The 23,949-nt window shown below is 37.5% G+C and overlaps 2 protein-coding genes across 9 annotated transcripts in view; both read right to left on the reverse strand.

Moving 5' to 3' along the window:
- Positions 1-23,949, reverse strand: part of BAZ1A (bromodomain adjacent to zinc finger domain 1A) — a 98,805-nt gene that overhangs the window by 49,287 nt on the left and 25,569 nt on the right. For all 8 annotated transcript variants that reach the window (XM_059710375.1, XM_059710393.1, XM_059710334.1 and 5 more), the window contains 5 exons: positions 14,536-14,679; positions 10,783-10,884; positions 9,293-9,380; positions 2,434-2,568; positions 668-767 (listed from right to left, as the gene is read on the reverse strand). In XM_059710375.1, the coding sequence (XP_059566358.1) occupies positions 668-767; positions 2,434-2,568; positions 9,293-9,380; positions 10,783-10,884; positions 14,536-14,679 (569 nt within the window). The remainder of the gene's footprint in view (positions 1-667; positions 768-2,433; positions 2,569-9,292; positions 9,381-10,782; positions 10,885-14,535; positions 14,680-23,949) is intronic.
- LOC132241595 (small EDRK-rich factor 1-like) lies at positions 11,990-12,399 on the reverse strand. The gene has a single exon (XM_059710537.1). It carries the CDS (start codon positions 12,303-12,305, stop codon positions 12,117-12,119), a length of 189 nt encoding a protein of 62 aa, XP_059566520.1. The 5' UTR covers positions 12,306-12,399; the 3' UTR covers positions 11,990-12,116.

Genomic DNA, 23,949 nt, shown 5'->3' on the forward strand with positions numbered 1-23,949 from the left:
CACAGACAAAAAACAACGTATTTTGTAATGTAACATAAAAATCCTGAAATAATTTAAGGTTAAATTAGATAAGCAGAGATACACAGGGGTTACAAATTCCTGAAGGGAGCCAGTAGGTGATTAAAACCAAAAAAGCAAGTTGGCTGGGCTTAAGATAAACTATTGCAGTGGGACAAACATTTACCTGCTTTTAAAAGCCCTGCTACTCAAAGTGTGGTCCTAAGAGCAACAGCCAGGTTATCACCTTCTTAGAAATGCAGAATCTCTTCTGTAACACAGAACTACTAATTTAGAATCTTTGTTTGTAATAGTGTTCCCAAGTGATTCATATGCACAGTCAAGTTTGGGAAGCCATGTTTTATAAGGCTGTGGGATTCAAACAAAATGGCCCAAAACAGTTTGTAACCTCTAGAAACTCCAAGTTGTGCTTAATTCAGCATTAGGTCAGTTTAACATGGGATACGCTACACCTTGAAATAGATTTAAGATAAGCAGAGTTCTCATTTATCATAAAAATCAATAGATACTTAGATTAAAAAAACAACAACCTGATTTATGCTTTTTAAAGACCCCAGAAATATGCATTTTTAGAAACATCCCCCACCGGGCACAGAAAAGTATTCTTTCCTATATCTAATCAGATTTTGGACAGAATGTTAAAACTCACCCAGTGATTTCATTTCTTCTTGTTTCAAAAGTTTGTCTCTTTCTTTAGTAGCTTTATTCCTATAATTTCCAATAGTCTGTTTATTAGCAAGACTGGCCTCCTAAAAAACAAACCAAGAAACTAAGGTTGTAGAACCACAACTTCTACAAACTGACAGTCTGCCTTGTTTTTACAGTAAGAAAAACAAAATATTGAATAGCCCTCCTCAATTATACTTTCTTTATATTAAAATGAGGTTTTACTAAAGCATAACTGAACTTTAAAAAATATGTTATTTAGTCCCTGGCCAGTTAGCTCAGTTGACTAGAAAGTCACCCCAATATGCCAAGGTTGTGGGCTCGATCCCCTGTCAGGACATATACAAGAATCAACTAATGAATGCACAAATAAGTGGCACAACAAATTGATGTTTCTCTCTCTCTTCCTAAAATCAATAAAAATATTTACATAAAAGTAAAAATATACTTATTAGGATACCATTAATCCCATATAATAAAAGTGTAATATGCAAATCGACCCAACAGCGGAACACCCAGTTGGCAGGGGGCGGGGCTGGCGAGCAGGTGGCGCCAGGCCAGCCAAGGTGCATGCCAGTGGGCAGAGGGAGGGAATGGCGATGGGTGGGGGGCGGCAACCAGTGGTGGCGGAGGGGCGATGTGGGGGTGGGGCAGCACTGTCCCCTGATCAGCCCATCCAGTTGCCTCCAGCAGAGGGAGGCCAGGTGATGGCCTCAGCGGGGTGATGGGGGCGGGGTGATGGGGGCAGCACCGTCCCCTGATCTGCCCAGAGGCAACAGCATAGTGGCAGAGTGATGGGGGTGGCACCTTCCGGACACCCCCTGAGGACTCCCGGACTGTGAGAGGGCACAGGCTGGATTGAGGGACACCCCCTCCAGTGCATGAATTTTCTTGTACTGGGCCTCTAGTAACATTATAATTCAATATTAGTATTCTCTATTGTGTGCTCACCACCCAAAGTCTAGCTTCCTTTGTTACCATATATTTGACACCCTTTACCTAATTCACTTCTGGTAACCACCATTCTATTGTCTATATCTATGATTTTCTTTTTGTTAGTTCATCTTACTTTTTGTTTTATAATCCACTTAATTCATAAGTTTTTGTCCTTTTCAGTCTGACTTATAACTGCATTTTTGATAACCCTAATCATAGTAACATAGTAACTTTTAATAACTTTAATCATAGAACTAATTCTATAGTCTACAAATTAGTTCAAAAATCTTCCAGAAAAAACAACTGGTAACCTATAAAGGGAGACTTAAAAAAATATGCACTAGATAAAAAAAAAAATCCTTATAAACTAGATGGTATAGACATCAACTATGTAAGAGGTAGAGAAAAGACATGTCAGAAACATTCCGTGGCTAATGTTAAAATGTGTCAAGTTTATTTCTACTTTATTTCTTGTGAAAATAATGTCTCTAGCCTGCTTTACTATCTCTTATATATTAAATACTCTTTATGTTTCAATACTATCATTTATTCCCTCTATTTCATCCTGGTTTACATTTTAATAATTGCTTATATGCTTGCTTCCACTGTATGAAATTCCTGTGGCATTAGAGCCATGTCTAAAATTCACACCTGAAGCTTCTACAAACCTCACTGCTGGGCAGTTATCACCATATAGTACACACATTTTCTGTGTGTGTGAAGGAATGTGTTCCTTCCTACAGGCTATGGAGGTGGGGGAGCTAAACAATACTTGATTTGAAATAGTTTTATTCAGATCTATTCTCTACTTACCTGACTAATAGATACTCGTTTGGGTGGTCTCCCTCTTCTCCTGTTAGCAGTACTGAAGAGAAAGGTGGGTGGATCATCAGGGAAAAAATAAGAAAAATCTTGGTCTGCTATTTTATATGTTGAAAGAGAGGATGCCTTCATAAAAAACAACATAGGATACAATAACACATTAGTGGATACAATACATTAGTGATACAATATCCACAAGTGGATATCCTCTAACATGTCATATGACTAACATATTAGGCCAGGCCCAAAACATTAAAACTTCTTGTGCTATTATGAAATAATATATATTTTAGTTAGTTTACTTGCTCCTTAAAAGAAACCCCTGCATAATTAATTAACTTTACTAGGAAGAAAACCAAAATTGAAACACAATGAATACTCAAGAAGAATGTTTCAACAGTTTCTTGAATTCTAAAACTATTTCAAAATTACATTTACATTTACACAATAATAATTTTTTATTTGCTTTGCTTTTGAATAATTTTGTATGAGGTTTCTTTTCTTTTTTTGTTGTTGTTAATCCTCACCTGAGGATTTTTTTCCATTGATTTTCTTAGAATGGGAGTGGAAGGGAGGATGGGGGGAGGGAAGGAGAGATAAATACTGATGTGAGAGAGATTGGTTGCCTCCTGCACATGCCTGACCAGGGCTGGGTGAAGGGGGGCGTCGAACCTACGACCCAGATAAGTGCTCTAAACCCTTTGGTGCATGGGCTGATGCTCTAACCACTGAGCACACCGGTTATGCTGTATGAGATTTTCTATGTAAATAAATCCATATATTTAACATTAAAATCCATCGTATTAACCAATAAATTTTTCTTAACCATTTCCTAACTGCTAAACATTTAGCTCCCCCCTACCCTGGGGTGATTTTATGTATCGAATTTTAAAGTTGACCTGGATAAAAGCAGAAATACTGACAAATTCCTATAAAGTTTCAACTCAGAATTTTAGTTCAGAGAAATCAATCTCATTTTTATCAGAAGTGGTGTGGTTCTAGAATAACTGATAAATCTAAGGGTTTCTCTCCTTTCACCTTGTATGCAGAACTTTTTCACCTTTTTTATCCATGTCCAACTCTAGATTTTTTATTAGCAATTTTGAAGATTATTTTCGTCTAATTGCCAAGATTATCATTCACCCTCCTCCCTCCATCTATAGACACACACACACACACACACACACACACACAATTGATTTTAGAGAGAGGAAGGGAGAGGGATAGAGAGATACAAACATCAATGAGAGAGAGACACAGATCTGCTGCCTCTTGAACACCCCCATGGGGGATCAAGCCCAAAACTGGGGCATGTGCTCTGAACAAGAATTGAACCAGCGAACTCTTGGTTCATAGGTCGATGCTAAACCACTGAACCACACCGGCCAGCCAAGAATTTTCTTTCTCTTGAAGAAAACATGTGCCACTTACAAAAATATCTTTCAGGAAATGTGTAAGAATATAATGATACACAACTTTAAATTATTAACAAAACACCACTTCTACTGGGAATTCAATTTTTTATACAGTTCCATTTTGGCTGGAACATAGCTTTTAACATCTAAAACTCAATTAGTTCTGGCCATCAGAAATCAAGAATCTATTAAGATTTTACACAGATTCCATTAAGATAGTTGTCTACTATCCCACTTAAATAACCCCTGAATATACAGAATTGCCCTGTAAGTATGAATATAAGGCACATAGTTTCTTTTCAAATATATATATTTAAAAAAGCCAAAATAGGCTTTAATTTATTAATTACTAAGGTTCCTCATTCACACATAAATACCAGTATCTTTGTGTATTTGCATATTTGCAGGCATTCCTAAAACAGTCTACATTTACCACACTGAATATCACTGTGCCTTGTCGAGGGTGTGTGTGTGTCTCTCTCTGTGTGTGTGTACATGCATATGCTTGCACCAGATATCCATTAATAATCTTTCATTATACTCTAAGAGAAAAATGTTTACTGTCACCTTAATTTTCATTTATTTATTAAGTAAAGTTGAACTTCTTTCCATGTTTATTGAATGCTTATTTTCCTTGGAGAATAACTGCTGATGTCCTTCACTACTTTTTCCAATCGGATTGTTTTTGTTCATTGATATATAAGAGATCTTTGTAAATTAGAGGAATTGGTCAACTGGCTATTTACAATACACATATACAGCTATTCACACATAATATTCACTGACTGCCTACCAAACGCCAGACACTGTTCTAGCCACTTAACACAAGTATCCAAATTGTTAACTTCTTGTAAGCATTATTTTATGTGGCTATCTGATATTCAATGCCATAGATAAAGCATAATTGGGGGGGGCAGGAGCAGAGTGGAGGGGGTCACTGGGGAGAAAAAGGGGACATCTATAGCACTTATTCAACAATAAGACTGGAGGCAGCCAATCAATGATTCTCTCTCATTACTGATGTTTCTATCTCCCTCTCCCTCTACTTTCCTCTCTGAAATCAATAAGAGAAAAATAAAAAAAAGAGAATGATAACATTAAGATTTGTTTCATTTCTTTCTTTTTTTTATTTTTAGTTAACCAAATGTCCCAGATTTATTTTATTTATTTTCCATTGATTTTTAGAAAGAGTGGAAGGAAGGGGAGACAGAAAGATAAATCATAAATGTGAGAGAGACACATTGACTGATTGTTTCCTACATGTGTGTGGGATCATACATGAAACACAGGTATGTGCCCTTGACTGGGAATCAAACCCAAGACCCTTTGGGGCACAAGTCGATGCTCTAACCACTAAGTCACACTGGCAGGGCCCAGTTTTATTTAATAAATACAGTAGGTCCTCGGGTTACATCGGAGATCGGGAACAACATTACGCGATTTTTGCCGTAAGTTGGAACTCACCTACATAAGCACCTATGTCACTCACATGGAACACATACACAGCAGTAATGAAGTGAAACAGTAAAAAAATTTTAAGAAAGATAACAATTCCTGACCTTTATTTGTGTTAAATAAATAATAAAAAACAAAGCAGATATGTACATATGTTGAAATGACGGAACTTGGACTGCCTGTAATCTATCTTGGTCTCTAGTGATTACTAATCGATTTTTTCATTTATTTTCTTTTAATGTAACATTTAGATATAATGAAATGAATCAATCTTAAGCATACAATAGCTGATTTATGGTGCATGTAATACATCTCCTTTACCCATCCTATTGCTTTTTTACTTAGATTTAGCATTTATCCCAATGTGTGTTAAATATTTCTCTCTTTTTATATGTGTGCTCCAAAAATACTTCATTTATAAAACCAGGCAGCTAGCAGGTATTGCCCACTGGTGCTTGTTTGCCAACCCTTGATCTAGTGACAAATATTACTACCATCACTTGAGGAAGACGGAGTGAAGCCCCAAAAGGTTATTTTACTTACTTACCCAAGGTATCACAGATAAATTACAGAATGTGAATTCAAATTAGTACTAGTCAAATTTATTTTAAAATATATCAACTAGTAAACTATCTCTATATATAAAAGGCTAAAGTGTTCGTCCATCTGACCAGGAGCTATGACATGCACTGACCATCAGGGGGAAGATGCTCTGTGCACCATGACGTGCACTGGCCATTTAAAAATAAACGGTACCAGACAAACCAATACTTGGCTTCCCCCAAGTGGGACACAGGCACCACCACCACCCCAGAGTGACAACCCACCAAATTGCAGCCAACACTGCCAAGACCCCATGGCACAAAATGTGGCCCACAACCCAACCCAGCCCAGCCCAGTCTGGAAAGGGTTGCGCCTCGTAATGATGTCATGTAGCAACACCCAGCCTCCTCTCCCTAGTGACTAGCCTCCTTGCAGTTTCTTCAGCCCAGGAACACAACTTGCTTTATAGCCAGGTGCAAACATTTTACAGTTTAACCATATGTTTGTGAAGCATTTTCCCATGCCTCATCTAATTTTATCCTAACAGAAGTCATGGAGTAGGTAGATTGGAGACTTGGTAGAATCCTATTTTCTTTTCATTAGCCGGAAAATGGAGATTTAGAAAGTTTAGAAACTTGATCCGACTGAAAAGTAAGAAATGGTGGACCTTGAAAATGACTTCAGGTTTTCTCACTGCACAGAATATAGTCAAACGCTGCTGCAGTTAAATATGTTACCCTTTGTTCTCCCTGCATGATCTATAATAATAATCTGCTTTGTATTGATATTTACTGCTGTGTTGCTGACAATTACCTGAAAGAGAAGTTGGGGTGCTTCACTGGGCTGGAAAAAGTTTAGCTACATCAGAAAGCAGGTCTAATTAAGCAAGCTTATTCTCTCTATATAAAAGGCTAAGTTGACTCATACATTTGTGATACATATAAAGTTCTCGCTGGCACCAATCGCACGTGTGTGTTTCGATCTGTCATTGTCGATCATGAATTTGATTGACACTTCTATTATAGAGAAAAGACAAATAGCAATATTAAAGTATTTCTTCTAATTGATTTCCTTTCAATATGCATGAATCCGTGCACCGGGACACTAGTAGTAATATAAAAAATAAAGTAATTTAATCATTCACTATCTTTTTTTAGTATTTTGATAAATGAATTTTATTTTTTAATTTTTATTAAATTTATTAGAGTGACATTGGTCAATATGATCATATAGGTATCAGGTGTGGGTCTCTATATTACAAAATCTGTATATTGTGCCATGTGCTCACCTCCCAAAGTTAAATCTTGTTTGGTCACCATATATTAGGACCCCCTTCTACCCCCCACTCCCTTCCCTCTGGCAACACCACACTGCTGCTTGTGTTTTTCTCATTCTAAAGAATTAGTTTTATCATTTAACTTTTTACTCAGTGTACAATGTGAGGTTTATAAAATTTATTTGTCCTCCTTTAACAGTTATGAATAAATTATAATCTTAGTATTGGTATCTGATGTTCTTTTTATTATATATACTAGGGGCCCGGTGCACGAAATTCGTGCACTGGGTGTGTGTGGGGGGGAGTGTCCCTCAGCCCAGCCTGCCCCCTCTCACATACTGGGAACCCTCAGGCGTTGACCCCCATCACCCTCCAATCGCAGGATCGGCCCCTTGCCCAGGCCTGACGCCTCTGGCCTTAGGCGTCCGGCCCGGGCAGCGGGGACCCGCAGTGGAAGCGGAGGGCGCCGCGATCACACGGGCTCCGCCCCTGCCCCTACAGGATGCCTCTGGCTGAGGCGTTCGGCCCGGGCAGCGGGGACCCACAGCTGCAGCGGCCCCGCGATCGTGGGCTCCGCTTTAGGCCCAGGCAAGGGGCCCCTAGCTCCTGGGACTGCCAGCTTCGACCGTGCCCAGCTCCCGTCGCTGGCTCCACCCCTACTTCCTGCTATCACTGGCCAGGGCGGCAAAAGCGCCCGATTCTCCGATCATGGCTGAGGGGCAGGGCAAAGGCGGCCCCAGGGCTGCCTTTGCCTTGCCCCCCAGTTCTTAGCTCCCCCCTGGGTTTCCGATCACTGTCACTGGCAGGGGGCTTCTTCCTGCTTTCCCTTTCGCCTCCCTGCATTGTGCCTACATATGCAAATTAACCGCCATCTTGTTGGGAGTTAACTGCCAATCTTAGTTGGCAGTTAATTTGCATATAGCCCTGATTAGCCAATGAAAAGGGTATCGTCGTACGCCAATTACCATTTTTCTCTTTTATTAGTGTAGATTGTTCTCCTATCTAGTAGGATCTATTTCAGCATTGTTCTTTGATCTATTTTTGTGAGCCATAACCACACTATTAGAAAATTATAGTTACCCCACCCCCACAACCATTCCCTTTCCAAGTTTTCCTTCCATTCTCACCTGGTTAATCATTTTTATCAGGAAAAAAAGTGGTAATACCTGTACCATCTAGCAATTCTAGAAATTGCAAAAGCAGTATTTAATCCAATCCTATATAATAAAAGGGTAACATGTAAATCGACCAAACGGCAGAACGACCAGTTACTATGATACACACTGACCACCAGGGGGCAGGCGCTCAATGCAGGAGCTATCCCCTGGTGGTCAGTGCACTCCCACAGGGGGAGCGCCGCTCAGCCATAAGCCAGGCTGATGGCTGGCGAGTGCAGCGGCGGAGCCTATCCCGTCTCCATGGCAGTGCCAAGGATGTCCAATTGTGGCTTAGTGGGGAGCAGGCCTAAGCCATCAGTTGGATATCCCCCAAGGACTCTCGAATTGCTAAAGGGCACAGGTCGGGCTGAGGGGACACACCCCCGCCCAAGTGCACTAATGTCATGCATCGGGCCTCTAGTATGTAAAGAAAAATACTAAAAATTGGCTCTAGGTAAAAAGAGCTATTTTTAACCAATTTTGAATGAACACTTCTGCAACATTATAACTTTACCAGTGGCCCGGTGCATGGATTTGTGCACACTGAAAGGAAATTAATTAGAAGGTGGACGGCTGGATGGGACTGGGCGAGATAGGCTGGACATGCCCTGGAGCCAACCTCCCGTGGTCTCTCCCCTTCTGGCCACACCTGAGGTGGTGCTGCGGCTCAAAGGGCATCTGCAGTCACCGCAGCTTGACAATAAACCAGATCAGGCCGACAGTACCCCAGCAACAACACAACCCATGGCCAAAGGTGGAATCACATGGCACCGCAAGGAATTGGGCTCCCTCCTCTCTGGTTCCCAGGTGTGCCTCCCGAGAACTGCTGCTGCCAAGTCACCGCAGCTTGGCAACTCCTGCATTGAGCATCTGCCCCCTGGTGGTCAGTGTGTGTCATACCTACGGGCCGGACGGATGGTTGCTTAGCCTATATATATAAAAATCACACTATCCATTTCTCCTTTTCTCTTCTTTCTAACAAATAATTACACTGTTCGAATTACCTTAATTTTAATGACTCCATCTTGTGTTTCACAGTGTTGCTTTAGAAAAAGCTTTAGTTTATCACGAGAAAATAGGTGTTTTCTCCGGCTAACGGGGAAAAAAGGAGAGGAAAGTGTTAGCATCAAAGAATTCAATCCGAACTTCATAATCTCTGTAAATCCATAATCTCAATTTCAAGCCTAGGAAAATGACATTTCATTTTCTAAGAGTATTTATGTAGAAGTAGCAAGAAACTTTATACAGAAGTACTTAGTAGAATGTTATAATATCTACTTGACTGGATCTATTATAAAAGTCCATTAAAATAGTATATGCATTTATTGCTTAGGAACCACTTAGAAAAAAACCGCAAGGAAAATATACTACGAAGAGAAAACCAAATCTTATAACATTAGATGATCATTCCTACAAGTTATTACCATTAAAATTCTTTAAAAAATTAAAATCAGTAGTCTTTATCAGTAACACTAGGTAAATCAACATTCAAATGGATATTGTGAATAGAATAGGACATGGGTTTTATCAAATTCTAAAATATTTTGTGTTTAAACTTCATATGGCAGCCAACATATTCATGGGATTGGAATTAAAGAGAATTAGAATTTTAAAAATTCTAATAATATACTATTTTTTATTCTCCCTTGCGCCCAAATTAAAAAAGAGTTACTACAACAGTAACAAAAACCACAACAAAACAAAACAAAAATGACACACAAGAATTTCTGGAAAGTTTCTGGAATAATGATTTAATTCAATTCAATGTCTTCCTTTCAAGAAAAAGCCACATTAAAAGCTTCTATGAGTAAATAAACTATTAAAAAGTTTTTAAGTTAAAGGCCCTCCCAAAAATATTATTATCACTTTTCTTCAAACACACGAGTATATATGGGACAAAAGGGATGAGAAAATAAGTAAAAGCATTTTACATCAAACAAAATGCAAGATGGACTCCTATGTGGCAAGTTGATAGTAGGCCGATAATATCAACTTATTCAGATGACTAAGAGCCTAACCTCAGCAGGCAAAAATAGGAATTTTCCCTATGTGCAGTGCTGATTCTTTTGTTAACCACTCATTACCTCTCTTTTTTTTAATTAGGTCTCAAAAAGGAATTTTTAAAGATACTCAATTTTTATTATTTAACTTTCTTAAGAAATGAGAAAAGACTGATCAGATGCTTGTATCTAATGAATAAATTATTACAAATGTGACTGACATATTTGTAAGCACCATCAAATTTCTCAGCTTTGAGAAGTGCTTCATAAATAGCATCCTTCATAATTTCTTAGATGTGAAGACTATTTACAAATCTAAATAAAGGGCTCCTGGAGTCCAGTAAGATTCATGTTATCAGCCTATGAGCATATAAATGTACATTTATTTTTTTAAAAAAAGAAGCAACCACTTCCAAGTTGTTTTACATCAAATCTTCTTAACCTAACATAATTATACTACTTTAAAGCAGCACAGAAAAGATACTGAATTTTACCTGATTTGTGTGGCTTTAACAATAGCACACTCAAATAATTCTTTTTTAGTGGCTTGCACCTTGTACTTGAATAATAAGGGATCAATTGCATCTCGTTTCTTCCTAGAAAGAGTAGAGATATAAATTGGTTAATAATTTATTTGGAAAGGTGAGGTTTTAAATAGAAATCTAGTTCCTAAGAACATACTATAACAGAACCTCAAATATTTTTTAAAAATATATTTTATTGATTTTTTACAGAGAGGAAGGGAGAGGGACAGAGAGTCAGAAACATCGAGAGAGAAACATCGATCAGCTGCCTCCTGCACACCTCCTACTGGGGATGTGCCCGCAACCCAGGTACATGCCCTTGACCGGAATCGAACCTGGGACCGTTCAGTCCACAGGCTGATGCTCTATTCACTGAACCAAACCAGTTAGGGCCTAAAATATTTTTATATTTTCTTTTATTTTAATCCTCACCCAAAGATTTTTTCCATTGATCTTCAGAGAGAGCTTGAAGGGAGGGAGAAAGGGAGAGAAGGAGGGAAGGAGGAATAAAGGAATGATGGGAAGAAGAGATATGTGAGAGAGATACATCGATTGGTTGTCTCCTGCACTCTCCCAGACTGGGACAGGGATCGAACCTGCTACTGAGGTACATGTCCTTGACCGGGAATGGAACCCCTGAGATGCTTTGGTCCCTGGGCCAATGCTCTAACCACTGAGAAAAAACTGGCCAGGGCTGTGTATTTTAATTTTAACTAAAATTTTAAATGTTACTGATATTCCTTACCATTCTATTAGCCAGAATAGTACAAAACACTATTTTGTTAGGTAGATACTCTAATTTCTCATTCGATAAAATTTTCCTTGGGTGAAGAAAATAGTTAGAGATGACTTAGCACAAAGTACCCAGTTTAGTTTAAATTAATAAACAAACAAATAGCTCTTATATTTGCTTTTAAACTTTCTTCTTCATAGCTTTGTAATTCAAGAACAAAAGTAGAGATAATGTAGTTTATCCTATTTTAAGAATTGGCAAAGAAGTACACATTTAAAACCTCCACTCCCATCAACTTATCTTTTCTTCCCTTTGAGGGTGCATTCATTCATTCATTCATTCATTCAGTTATAAGTTTCTTTCTTTCTTTTTTTTTTTTGCATGGTTAGTGTTTTATTCTTTGAAGAAAGGTTCTGTAACATTACACTCAGACTGAAAGGTAAAGTTTAAAATAGTTTTTATAAAGATACGTTGTAACATGTAATGACTGTTCACTCTACAAAATCTTGATCGTAGAGTTTATAATACACCTAGTTGGCAGTAGTACCCAGGTTTTCCAAATTGTCAGTCATCATTTTTCTCTTGTCTGAATAGATTTCTTCTCATTCGCTGCTTTCTGCTTTTGTTGCATGATCTCAGAGTCTCTCTGTTTTCTCTGAGAGGCAGTCAAGCTATCATCTTTTCTTTTTCCCTTGCTAATTTCCTGGGATTTCTTCATGTTTTTCTGGCGGGCAATTTCTCGTTGATTTCCACGGGCCATGCCGACCAGCGGACGGAGCTCGGAAGAGCGACTCGAAAAGCACAGGCTGCTTCACGCGCTCAGCGGACGTCCCCGCCAGCGGGTCGCCCGCCGCTGGGCCACGCCTCTGTCAAGTTATAAGTTTCAACATGCTACAATATCGATGTACTTTAAAAAATAATACTAAGTGAAATAAGCCAGACACAAAAGAACAAATATTGTATGATCCCACTTATACGAAAATATGTAATTAATGCCACTAAATTATACAGTTAAAATGGTTAAAATAGCAAGTGATTATGTTATACATGTTCTCTCTCTTTCTCTCCATCTGCCTCACCCTTTCTCCCACAAAATGCTGGTGATCATTTTGAGCACCTAGGCTTATTTCCAATATCCTGCTTTAGTATATCTTGCAGGTATTATGAACTATGTGATACTTTTCTAACTCAACTTCTATTTCTCTTCAATGATATAAGAATATGACTACCTACCCTTATAGAATGGGTCTGAGAAATAAATAAGACAACATATGTGGGTGCTGTTACATAGTTTAACTCATGGAAAATGCCACCTACTAAAACATAAGAAAATCCAGATTACATTTTGTTTGGAGGGAACAACCAAGAAGTAAATCACTTAAGTTAGGGAATTAATAGAAATAACTCAACAGATGCTCTGGCTGGTGACGCTCAGTGGTCAGGAATCGGCCCAAGCACCAAAGGATTTCAGTTCGATTCTGGTCAAGGGCGAGTACCTGGGCTGCAGGCTCAATTCCAGGCCCCATCTGGGCATGTGTGGGAGGCAACCAACCAATGTGTCTCTCTCACATTGATGTTTCTTTCTCTTCTTTTTTCTCTCTTCCTCCCTCCCTTCCACTCTCTCTAAAAATCAATGGAAAAATATCCTTGGGTGAGGATTAACAACAACAACAACAACAAGAAATAGCTCAACAGAGTAAAGGTGCACAGATGTCTGTGTTTCACCCTTCCTGATATCTCAGGATATAGCAGTAACAATCTATAAACAACCTGGCATTTTATGATGTTGATGTATAATGAAAGCCCAGATTCTTTGAGAATCACAAACTGGTTAAAAATATCTATGACTAAATAATAGACCAGCTTACTCATTTTTCCTATATCAAGTGTTTATTCCTATGGCTAAATGCAGTTACACTTTGTAATGAGCTTGTTATAAGTGGCACAAGTGAGATTGACCAATAGAAATACTCCTCTAAATGCTACATATAACAGGCAAAATATTCACTTACTAATTGGGATTCTGAATTAATTTGCTTTGTACTCAAGGTAAGAAATTAGCCACAAAATATGTAGGTAGCTCTTATTCAAATCTAAAAAGAAGGGAAAGGACATTAATGCACCGAATAAGAGAGTGCCAAACCTAAGAAGCTAGACATTCCTCATCTCAAAGCACGTAAAAGAATTAGAAGAGTATATTAAAAGTTACTATAAAATAATCTTAAATAAATTATTTTAAAAAGAAAAAATAGATAAACAAATGCTTACCATATTTAAACATCAATTTAAAAAATATCTTTTACATACAAAATCTGTATTTAACTGTTCAAGACTTATCTAATATATAACTAAATCTAAGGGTTACAATCTTTGCTATAGTAAAAAGAAAAAAAAATCACATGAACTACTTTCATTGTTGCTAAAGAACATACATTAACTACCACAATATCCACTAATGTTGCACGCCAAACTATGTATTCAATAAGACACACAGACAAATGATCTATTAATTTCTTTTTCTGCTTAACAGCAACTCAAAAAAAAAAATGAGATGTATCAAAAGACTTATATAGGACCATATCCTGTTTCACTCACTCACCCCAAAATCATTTTTTTCTGTCAGGCACTGTATTAGTTAGATGACCTCGTGCAAAGCCAATTAATCTTTCTAAGGCTCAGATTCTTGTTAAGTAAAAATAACAATACTCTTTCAGAACCGACAAACATGCAAATCAAGCACTTTGCACAGTGCCAGGACACAGTAAATGCTCAAATTCTAGCTATGGATATAATAGTTCGAGTCAGACAAAACGAGAACTTGAATTACAAGGTTTTGAGGGATAGAACCTGTCACTAGCATTTTCAGGAGCAAAGGAGTATACCACAATATGACTAGAAAAGAAGAAGGGAGGGATTAAAGAAAAAATTGTTTCAATGGTATGTCATTAGCCAATCTGATATACATTTTAAAATGAATAAAAATCACTTACCCATTTTGAAAAGAACTGCTTTGTGTTTCTGAATCATCACTATCACTAATAATAATAGTTTCTCCATCTACACTACTGACATGTCCATTAGAAAAACCATTCTGATGTGACGGAGGCAGGACTTCCAAAATCCTACACTGTAACCTGAAAGAAAATGATACATTTAAAAATGCAAATAATTTGACATGTTAAAATCAAACATTTCAAATGATGTAATTATTGTGAACTGAAAAGTTATTTTGTTTTATGGAAACTATGACTGATTGATGTAACCAATTTTACAAAAAAGAACATCTGTAACATTCAATTTAAGCAAAGGTTGGCTATAATCCTATATAATAAAAGGCTAATATGAAAATTGACCCAACGGCAGAACGACTTGTCACTATGATGCGCACTGACCACCAGGGGGCAGACGCTCAATGCAGCTGCCCCCTGGTGGTCAGTGTGCCAGAAGCCGGACTCACAGGCCTAAGCTGTCAGCTGGGCATCCCCCGAGGGCTCCCAGACTGCGAGAGGGTGCAGGCCGGGCTGAGGGATCCCCCAGTGCACGAATTTCATGCACTGGGCCTCTAGTTTAAAATAATACAAAATTATTTCAAAGGTCAATTTATCAAGATTCTTGGCAATTTTATTTTTAACTAAAGTAACTATTTAGAAAATCAAATTCATAATATCTCATTGTACAGATTGGGCCTTAAAAGTTTTTCAAAGCCTCCAATATTTTAAATTCTGAAAATTTCCTGATCACAATCTTTTTCATTCTCACTGGAACATTATTTTAAACATTTTGATTTTTAGAGAGAGAATAAAGGAAGAGAAAGGAAGGGAGGGGGAGAGAGAAAGATCTGTTGGTCCACTTACTTATATGCATCCATTGGTTGATTCTTTTTTTTTGGCTAATCCTCACTGGAGGATATTTTTTAGAGAGAGTGGAAGGGAGGGAGGGGGGAGAAAATGAGAGAGAGAAACACATCTATCAGTTGCCTCCTGCACACTGCCCAGGTCAGGCAGGGATTGGGTCTGCTACCCAGGTACCCTTGACTGGGAATCGAACCTGGACCCTTGGATCCAAGGGCTGATGCTCTAACCATTGAGCAACTGGCCAGAGTGATTGGTCAATTGTGCCCTGACTGGGGATTAAACCCACAACCTTGGCAAATCCCGATGATGCTCTAACCAAAAGCTATGCCGCCAGGGCCTTATTGAAACTTTTGTTGTGATTTCTGATTTCTAGAAAGCTTCCTATTCACTAACTTTATTACCCCTATTTTGGCTTCCCTTACCTTTGCCCACTCTATCTGGGTTTTATGCACTGCAGTTTCAGACCCATTCATCACAATAAAAATATTCCTCAATCCTATTTTACTGTGCCAATTTCAACTGAAATAATTACAATGTGGAATATCCATACAATGGAAAAAATATAGAAATGAAGTACTGATAAATGCTACAGTATGGATAAAGCTTGAAAGCAGTATGATAAATGAAAGAAAACAGATGTAAAAGGCCACACATAGTACATGATCCCATTTATATGAAAAATCAAACAAAATAAAACCAGAATAGGAAAATCCACTGAGACAGGAAGTAGAGGAGTGGTTGCCAGGAACTTGGGGGAATAAAGGGAAGAGTAAGAGATGAGAGCAAAGGGCAGTGGCTGCTAATGGGCCTGGGTTTTCCTTTTGGGATGTAGAAAATATTCTAAAATTAGTTTCTAGTGATGGCTGTGCAATTCTATGAATACGATAAAAACTACTGAACTATACATTTTAAATGCGTAAATTTTATGGTATGTGGAATACATCTCAACTTGTTAAATAAATACCGTCACAAGTAAAAGCAGGTTATAATAAGGAGAGAGAGAAAACGCATGCATTGCTGGAATTGTATCTATGGCACTTCTACAACTCTTAGGCCATCCAGAGGTTTTATTAATATCTTAAGCACATATACTAGTATATTACCAATGGGTAAATTTCTATTTTCTAGAGAAAAAAGTAGCTCAAGAATAGAAAATTTGCTCACTGTATCATTCATTTGGTCATCTCCTGCCATAAAAAAGTTTTAATATACTAATATTGTGGGCTTTCCCCAGCCCCATTCTCCTGAGAACTTCATTTTTCCCATGCCCCACCTTCTTTCATATAATAGCTACTAGTAGAGCTGTCATATTCCCACAAGACCCTGGTCATAGTTAGTTGCTACTGGGTGGGCACCTTGACCTAAGCCAGTAGATCTTTTCTAAGATTTTAAAATCTGGAAACTAGAAAGTAAAAATCAGTTTCCCTGCTATCATGGAATCTATAAATTTCTGGTCCTGTTGGCACCCAGAGTCCCTGCTGCATGGAGTGGGCCAGTATGCAGTGAGAGAAAAGAAAGCCTACAAAGGAGAAGAGAGGAGAGATGGCGAAGGTACTACTAGAGATAATCAGTTCTTATTCTTGTTCTTCGTTAGATGTAGCTGCACCTTACCACGACAGGATTAGCTGGTTAATCTTTCCTTTGATTCAATAAACTGATAATTTACCCTTTTGCATGTTTTTTCAAAATGAATTTTTGTCACAGCCCAAATAAACAGAATCATACAATTCCAGAAAGACAGAGTTGGTTTGTTAGAGTTGGTTCATTTTGGGAAGCTGGTGGATTTTAATAAGGTAATAGCACTTTTCATTTCTGTACATTGTAGAATACGCTTCTATTCTCCTTCAGGAGAACAACCTTTAGTATCCTCTACAACATCTAATATTGCTGTCAGGTACAGAGAGAATCAGGACTACGGATTTCCTATTAGGAACTCTGCACTACACCCAAACAGAAGAAAGCAACTGGTTCTACAGCACCCAAGTTTAAGAATCAACAAAATGTTGACATGTGGAATTCAAAGCACTCAAAACATCTTATCTTCGCCCTTCATTCATTTCCTCTCACTCTGAGACTTATACAGGTTAAATTAAAAGTATCATATATGGCTCCTTTATAATTTGCTCTTAAAAAAGAATTTCGAAGAAAGAGAGACTCATATTATTAACAGCAGTAGTGAAAGTGGGGACACTCCTATTGATTTTACAGAAATAAAAACGATTACAAGAAAATACTATGAACCATTATATGCTGATAAATTGGATAACCTAGGTGAAATGGACAAATTCTTAGAAACACACAAACTATCATAATTGACTCAAAAAGAAATAGATAATCTAAAGAGATCTATAACTAGCAAGTATATTGAATCAGTAATCTAAAACCTCCCAATAAAATGTTTTTAAAAAGCTTAGGCTCTGCCTGATGTAGCTCAGTGGGTTGGAGTGTCAACCCATACACCGAAAGGTTGTGGGTTTGGTCCCTAGTCAGGACACATACCTAGACTGCGTGTTCAACCCCTGGTCAAGGCGCTTACAAGAGGTAGCAGATGAATGTTTCGCTCTTACTTGCTCGCTCTCTTTGTCTCCCTCCTTCCCTCCCTTCCCTTAACCTCTCTCTTAAAAAAAAAAAAAAAAAGTGCAGGACCAGGACCATATGGCTTTACTGGTAAAATTACCAAGTATTTAGACAATCAATACCAATTCTTCCCAAAATCTTCCAAAATACTGAAGAGGAGAGAACCCTTCTTAACTCATTCTTAAAGACTAACATTACCCTGATTCACAAATAAGACAAAGACATGGCAGAACATGTAGAGAACTCTTATAACTCTACAGAAAACACACAATCCAACTCAAAAATGGGCAAAGAACCCGAACAAACATTTATTTTCTTTTTTAAAAATGTTTTTGATTTTTAGAGAGAGAGGAAGGGACAGGGAGAGAGAGAGAAACATCAATGATGAGAATCATTGATCAGCTTGCCTCCTACTTGCTCCCGACTGGGGATCGAGCCGGCAACCCAAGCAGGTGCCCTGACCAGGAACTGAATTAGTGACCTCTTGGTGCATGGGTTGACGCTCAACCACTGAGCTACACTGGCTGGGCCTGAACAGACATTTCTCCCAAAAGATACAAAGGGCAATAAGTACATTAAAAGATGTTCAGGATCTTAGTCATACTGGGAATACAAAATCAAAACTGCAGTGAGATACTATCATGGCTATTAAAAAAAAAGAAAAGGAAAAAACAAAGTAAATAAGCCTACTCTGGGTGCAGACATGGTTGATGTGATGCCTAAAATGGTTTAAATGAAAAATGATTAAGTGTGGGTAAGGATGTAGAGAAACTGTAATCCTTGTGCACTATTCATGGGGATGTAAAATGGTGCAGCACTGTGGAAAACAATGTGGCGGTTCCTATAAAGATTAAACATAGAATTATCATATGACCTGGCTATTCCACTTCTAGGTATATGACCATAAGAACTGAAAAGGGGAACTCAACAGATACTTGTACACCAATGTTCGTAACAGCATTATTCACAACTAGAGGCCTTGTGCACAAAATTTGTGCACTTGTGGGTGTCCCTCAGCCTAGCCTGTGCCCTCTCGCAGTCCGGGAGCCTTGGGGGATGTCTGACTGCTGGCTTAGGCCCGCTCCTCCCAGGGAGCAGTCAGACAGCCTTAGCACTGCTGCAGAGGCAGGAGAGGCTCCTGCCACTGCTGCTGCACTTGACAGCTGTGAGCCCAACTCAGGGCTTCTGGCTGAGTGGAACTCCCCCTGTGGGAGCGCACTGACCACCAGGGGCAGCTCCTGCATTGAGCATCTTCCCCCTGGTGGTCAGTGTGCGTCATAGCGACTGGTTGTTCCACTGTTTGGTTGATTTGCATATTAGCCTTTTATTATATAGGAGGATAGCCAAAAAGTTGGAAACAACTCAAGTGCCCATCAACAGATAAATAAAATGTGGTATGTATACATACCATGGAATATTATTCAGCCATAAAAGGCTAATAATACATGCTACAACATGGATGAACATTATGCTCATTGAAATAAGCCAAACACAAAAGAACATATGTTGTATGAATCCACTTATCTGAAGTATCTAGAATAGACAAATTCATAGAAACAGAAAGTAGAATAAAAGTTAACAGGTGCTAGAATGAGGGAAAAATGGTAAGTTACTGCTTAATGGGTACAGAGTTTCTGCTTGGGATGATAAAGAAGTTCTGGAAATAGTAATGATGGTCACAGAACACTGTGAATGTACTTAATGCCACTGAATTATACACTTAAAATGGTCACAATGGTAAATTTCACATTATGTTATTTAAAAAAAGAGAAATTTTTTTGTCCTTAAAGTGGAGCTTAATCAGGCTTAGTTACCAAGTCTATATTGGTAGCAAATGGAAATAGTGTCAAAAGAACTGGAGGCTGACTTTCACTACTGGCTGATAGAACTAAACCAGTGTTTCTAAAGAGGAACAATTACAGGAAATTATACCAAAACTTGTTAGGTAATTATGTATTCTAATGATAAAAAGAATCTGTAATTAGTGATATGAACTTCACAAACATATGCAAGGAATCAAATAGACCCACTTTTGAAGTGCCTGGGTATCACTTCCAAGGACGGTATTGCTCAGGGTTCTACGAGGAAGCTTTTCAGTGAACCTTTGACAAGGTTCTTCAAGTTAGAAAAAGAGATGGTTTTCCTTGTCAGGGCCTAGGTGAGTCCCCTAAGTTGTAATGATGGTCACAAGGAAAAAACAAAGTAAATAAGCCTACTCTGGGTGCAGACATGGTTGATGTGATGCCTAAAATGGTTTGACAGTCCATTGAAGGGAATAGTCTATGACCCTAGTGAGGCTCATAGAGCTACAGTAACTTAAGAACTAACTTATTTCATATCATGGGAAAAATCAATACATGAGGAAAATAAAGTATTCTATATGTATTACTAAAAAGCTACAGTAAATAATGACACTGTAGTATTGGCAAAAAGATAGCCATACAAATAAATGGAAGAGAACAGAGTCCAGAAATAGACCCAAGATTCCATTTATATTTATATTTTGTAAAGGATAAAATTATAAGGACAGAAAACAGATCAGTGGTTGCTAGAGGATAGGAGGTAGGGGCAAGGGTGGACTACAAAAGGGAACAAAGCAATTTTGGGGGGTAATAAAAATGTTCTTCTATGTCTTATTGTGATGGGTTATGTGACTGTAGGTGTAAATGTCAAGAACTATACACATTATAAAGGGTCACTTTTATCATAAAGTAATGTACTTTAATAAAGATTTATTAGTTTAGACTATTTAGAATAAAGGCCTACAGAATGTAAGTTATTTAAATGATTGTTTAACCTAAAAGAAAAACATTTATTGCTTTTCTGAAGACATTAACACATATGAGATGGCAAATTGAAGTAGGTCCACTTGTTGGATCTCACTGAAGTATAGATTGGTCTTCTACCCTTACCTGAACAATAGCCAGAGTTCTGTGTAATGCAAAATCTACGTAAAGGGAGTTCTATTCTCCAGTTTTTTTCATCTCAAATATATACATTACAAAAAATCATCTTAAAATACCAATTTTTCATTAAGGGAGTTCAATAGACAGGTATTCTCTCTCTTACAACCTGAGTTGGTCAAGCCAAATAAAGTGAGATGATTTCTATACATCAGAAGAAATTATTATATATACAACTAACAAATCAAGATTTTTATGGTATAAAAAAGGTTTCCCAAGATGGCTTCCCAATTTATATTATTATGCAAGTAAATATTGATTCTAAATTGTAACTGTTAAACTTGCAATGGCAATCCAGGAGTCAATTAGGTGGTAAGTATGGGTCTTGGTACATACAACAAATCTAATATCAATCTAAAAAAGATGGGTATCACTCTAACTTAGAATTCCAAAAACAAAAGAAAACAAAAAACTCTAGCTGTCCCCAAAGCCTCCTTTTTGTATCTAGTAAAAATCGTATCATTGACATATTAGGGTCATTGGGAACGAAAGATTAAAAACAACAATTTCGGGATTTTCTTAGCACACTCCTTGGCTGAGAACAGAAATTTTGACCTTAAAAGGTCAGTAGTGTAAGCTGACCAACAGAAAGCCTTCTTTCTGAAATAGAGCTATAATAAATTTATGTTGATAAAAATTATGATCTTTGCACCTAAATAAGAAGCCTTCTGCCTTTAATCCTTTCTACTAATTTATATTTTTCTCTGCCTTCAAATTCTAGTCAAATAGCTCTTCCAAAAATTTTTCTTTGATTAATTCCCTGCACCCAGTCATTGGCACCCAAGCATGTATGTTTAAGTAAAAATAACTATTTCTTCTTCACATATCTTTTGTCCCTACTATCTTCTCAATATATTTAGTATTTCTCTTTGTCCTAAATATGAATGCATTTTCATTAATTATGTTTCACTAATACCATTTAGGTTAGTAATATAAAAAGAGCCTAAAGATAAAAAGTCCATTTTCTCATTTCCAATTCTAATATATATTAAATGCCTACTCTCTGTATGATAGGCTATGCTAATTTTCTCTTACTTCATTAGACTAAAGTGCTTGAAGCAATCCCCCAATGCAACATAGCCACAGGAAATATACTTTAATTGTTCAATAGTTAAGAGCGCTGATTAGTCATTATTTGAAGCCAAAACTGGTATCAGTCTGTAAGATTAAAAAGTATCTACAATCTTTATTTTACAAGGCAGTTCTAAAAACAATATTGAACAGTGATCTTTTAACCTTTTCTTGACTAGATAACATTTCATAAATTTTAAATATAAATAGTATTGGGATAATATTTGGGAAAACCTAGCTACAAATGAAGCTCTTTGATATAAATCCAATTCTGCTATTTTACTGATTTAACCCACACTGGAAAAAGTGCCTTCACCTTTTATACTTTTCTCTGATACATATGAATCTTTATAGGAAAAAAAGCAGATTTAAAAAACATATAAACTACAGTCTTAATAAGCAGAGCACACTTTATTTTTATTTAAAGACTTTAGTTTTATAGAGCAGTTTTAGGCTCACAGCAAATCTGAAAGGAAGACATATATTCTCTGCCCCCACACATGCATAGCCTCTCTGATTATCAATATCCCCCACTAGGGTGGAACATTTGTTATAACTGATGAACCTACATTAATACATCATCATTACTAAAATCCATAGTTTACATAAGGTTCACTCTTGGTGTACACTCTATGGGTTTGGACAAATGTATTAACATGTATCCATCATTATAGTACCATACAGAGTATTTTCATTGCCTTAAACATCTCTGTGCTCCACTAATTCATCTCTATCAACCCTGGCAACCACAGATCTTTTTAATGTCTCCACAGTTTTGCCTTTTTTAGAATGTCATAGCTAGAATCATACCATATATACCTTTTCGGATTGGCTTCTTTCATTTAATAATATCCATTTAAGGTTCCTCTATGTCTTTTCATGGCTTGATAGCTCATTTCTTTTCTAAACAAATCTTTGTCTAGACCAGGGGTGGGGAACGTCTGGCCTGCGAGCCGTATAAGGCCCAAGAAATTATTTGGTCTGGCCATGCCAAGGCATTAGGGGTGAGTTAATTAAATGTCCGATCAAATATAGCAGGCTAATTTTTAAGATGATAATTTTGTATGGCTCTCGAAGGATGTTATAAATATCCAAATGGCCATAGGCAGAAAAAATGTTCCCTGCCCCTGGTCTAGATGTACCACAGTTTATTTATTCATTCACTTACTAAAGGACTTCTGGTTGCTTCTGTTTTGGCAATTATTAATACAGCAGCTATAAACATTTGTATTCAGGTTTTGTGCAGTCATAAGTTTCCAACTCCTTTAGGTAAATACCAAGGAGTATATAACTTTTTAAAAATTTTGGGTCAGCTATTAATATCTGAGAATTAAAATAAAATTGTAATTTAAAAGCATAGTTTCAATTCTGCAACATCTCCTAATGCTACCAAATTATATACTGAGCCAGGCCAGTATACTTCTTAGTAAATGTTTATTCCACCTCCTGCTTTGCTATTAGGTGCCACTTCTTGCTGCTGCCAGTATACCAACTTTTAGAAGTATCTTCTCACACCTGTTGTTTCAAATCCTCATAAATTCTTTCAGCTCCCAGAATATCTTGACTGTGCTTGTAAAATGTCTGAAAGCAAGTTGCCCAAAATTCTTTAATTTTTTAAAAAATTTACTAAATACAAAATTATATTTTGACTCAGTTTTTCAGGTTCTCTCAAACTCTACTCCTATCTTGAGAATGAATAACTCAACAGTCCAAAATATTTACTTGTGCAATTTCTACCTCCTTTTCTTCTAATTTAACTCTCCAATTCCACAGTAGGTGACAGAAGATGGGCTTATTATCATGCAAACATCTGAGTTCTCTAGCTCATCAACCTCCCAATCCTTCACTAAACAATGATATGTCAGGCTTGTTAAAAAGAAATGATAGCCCAGCCGGCCTGGCTCATTGGTTGAGCAACTACCTAAGAACTGGGAGGTCA

The sequence above is a fragment of the Myotis daubentonii genome, chromosome 1 (assembly GCF_963259705.1).
Source record: "Myotis daubentonii chromosome 1, mMyoDau2.1, whole genome shotgun sequence".
Taxonomy (NCBI): domain Eukaryota; kingdom Metazoa; phylum Chordata; class Mammalia; order Chiroptera; family Vespertilionidae; genus Myotis; species Myotis daubentonii.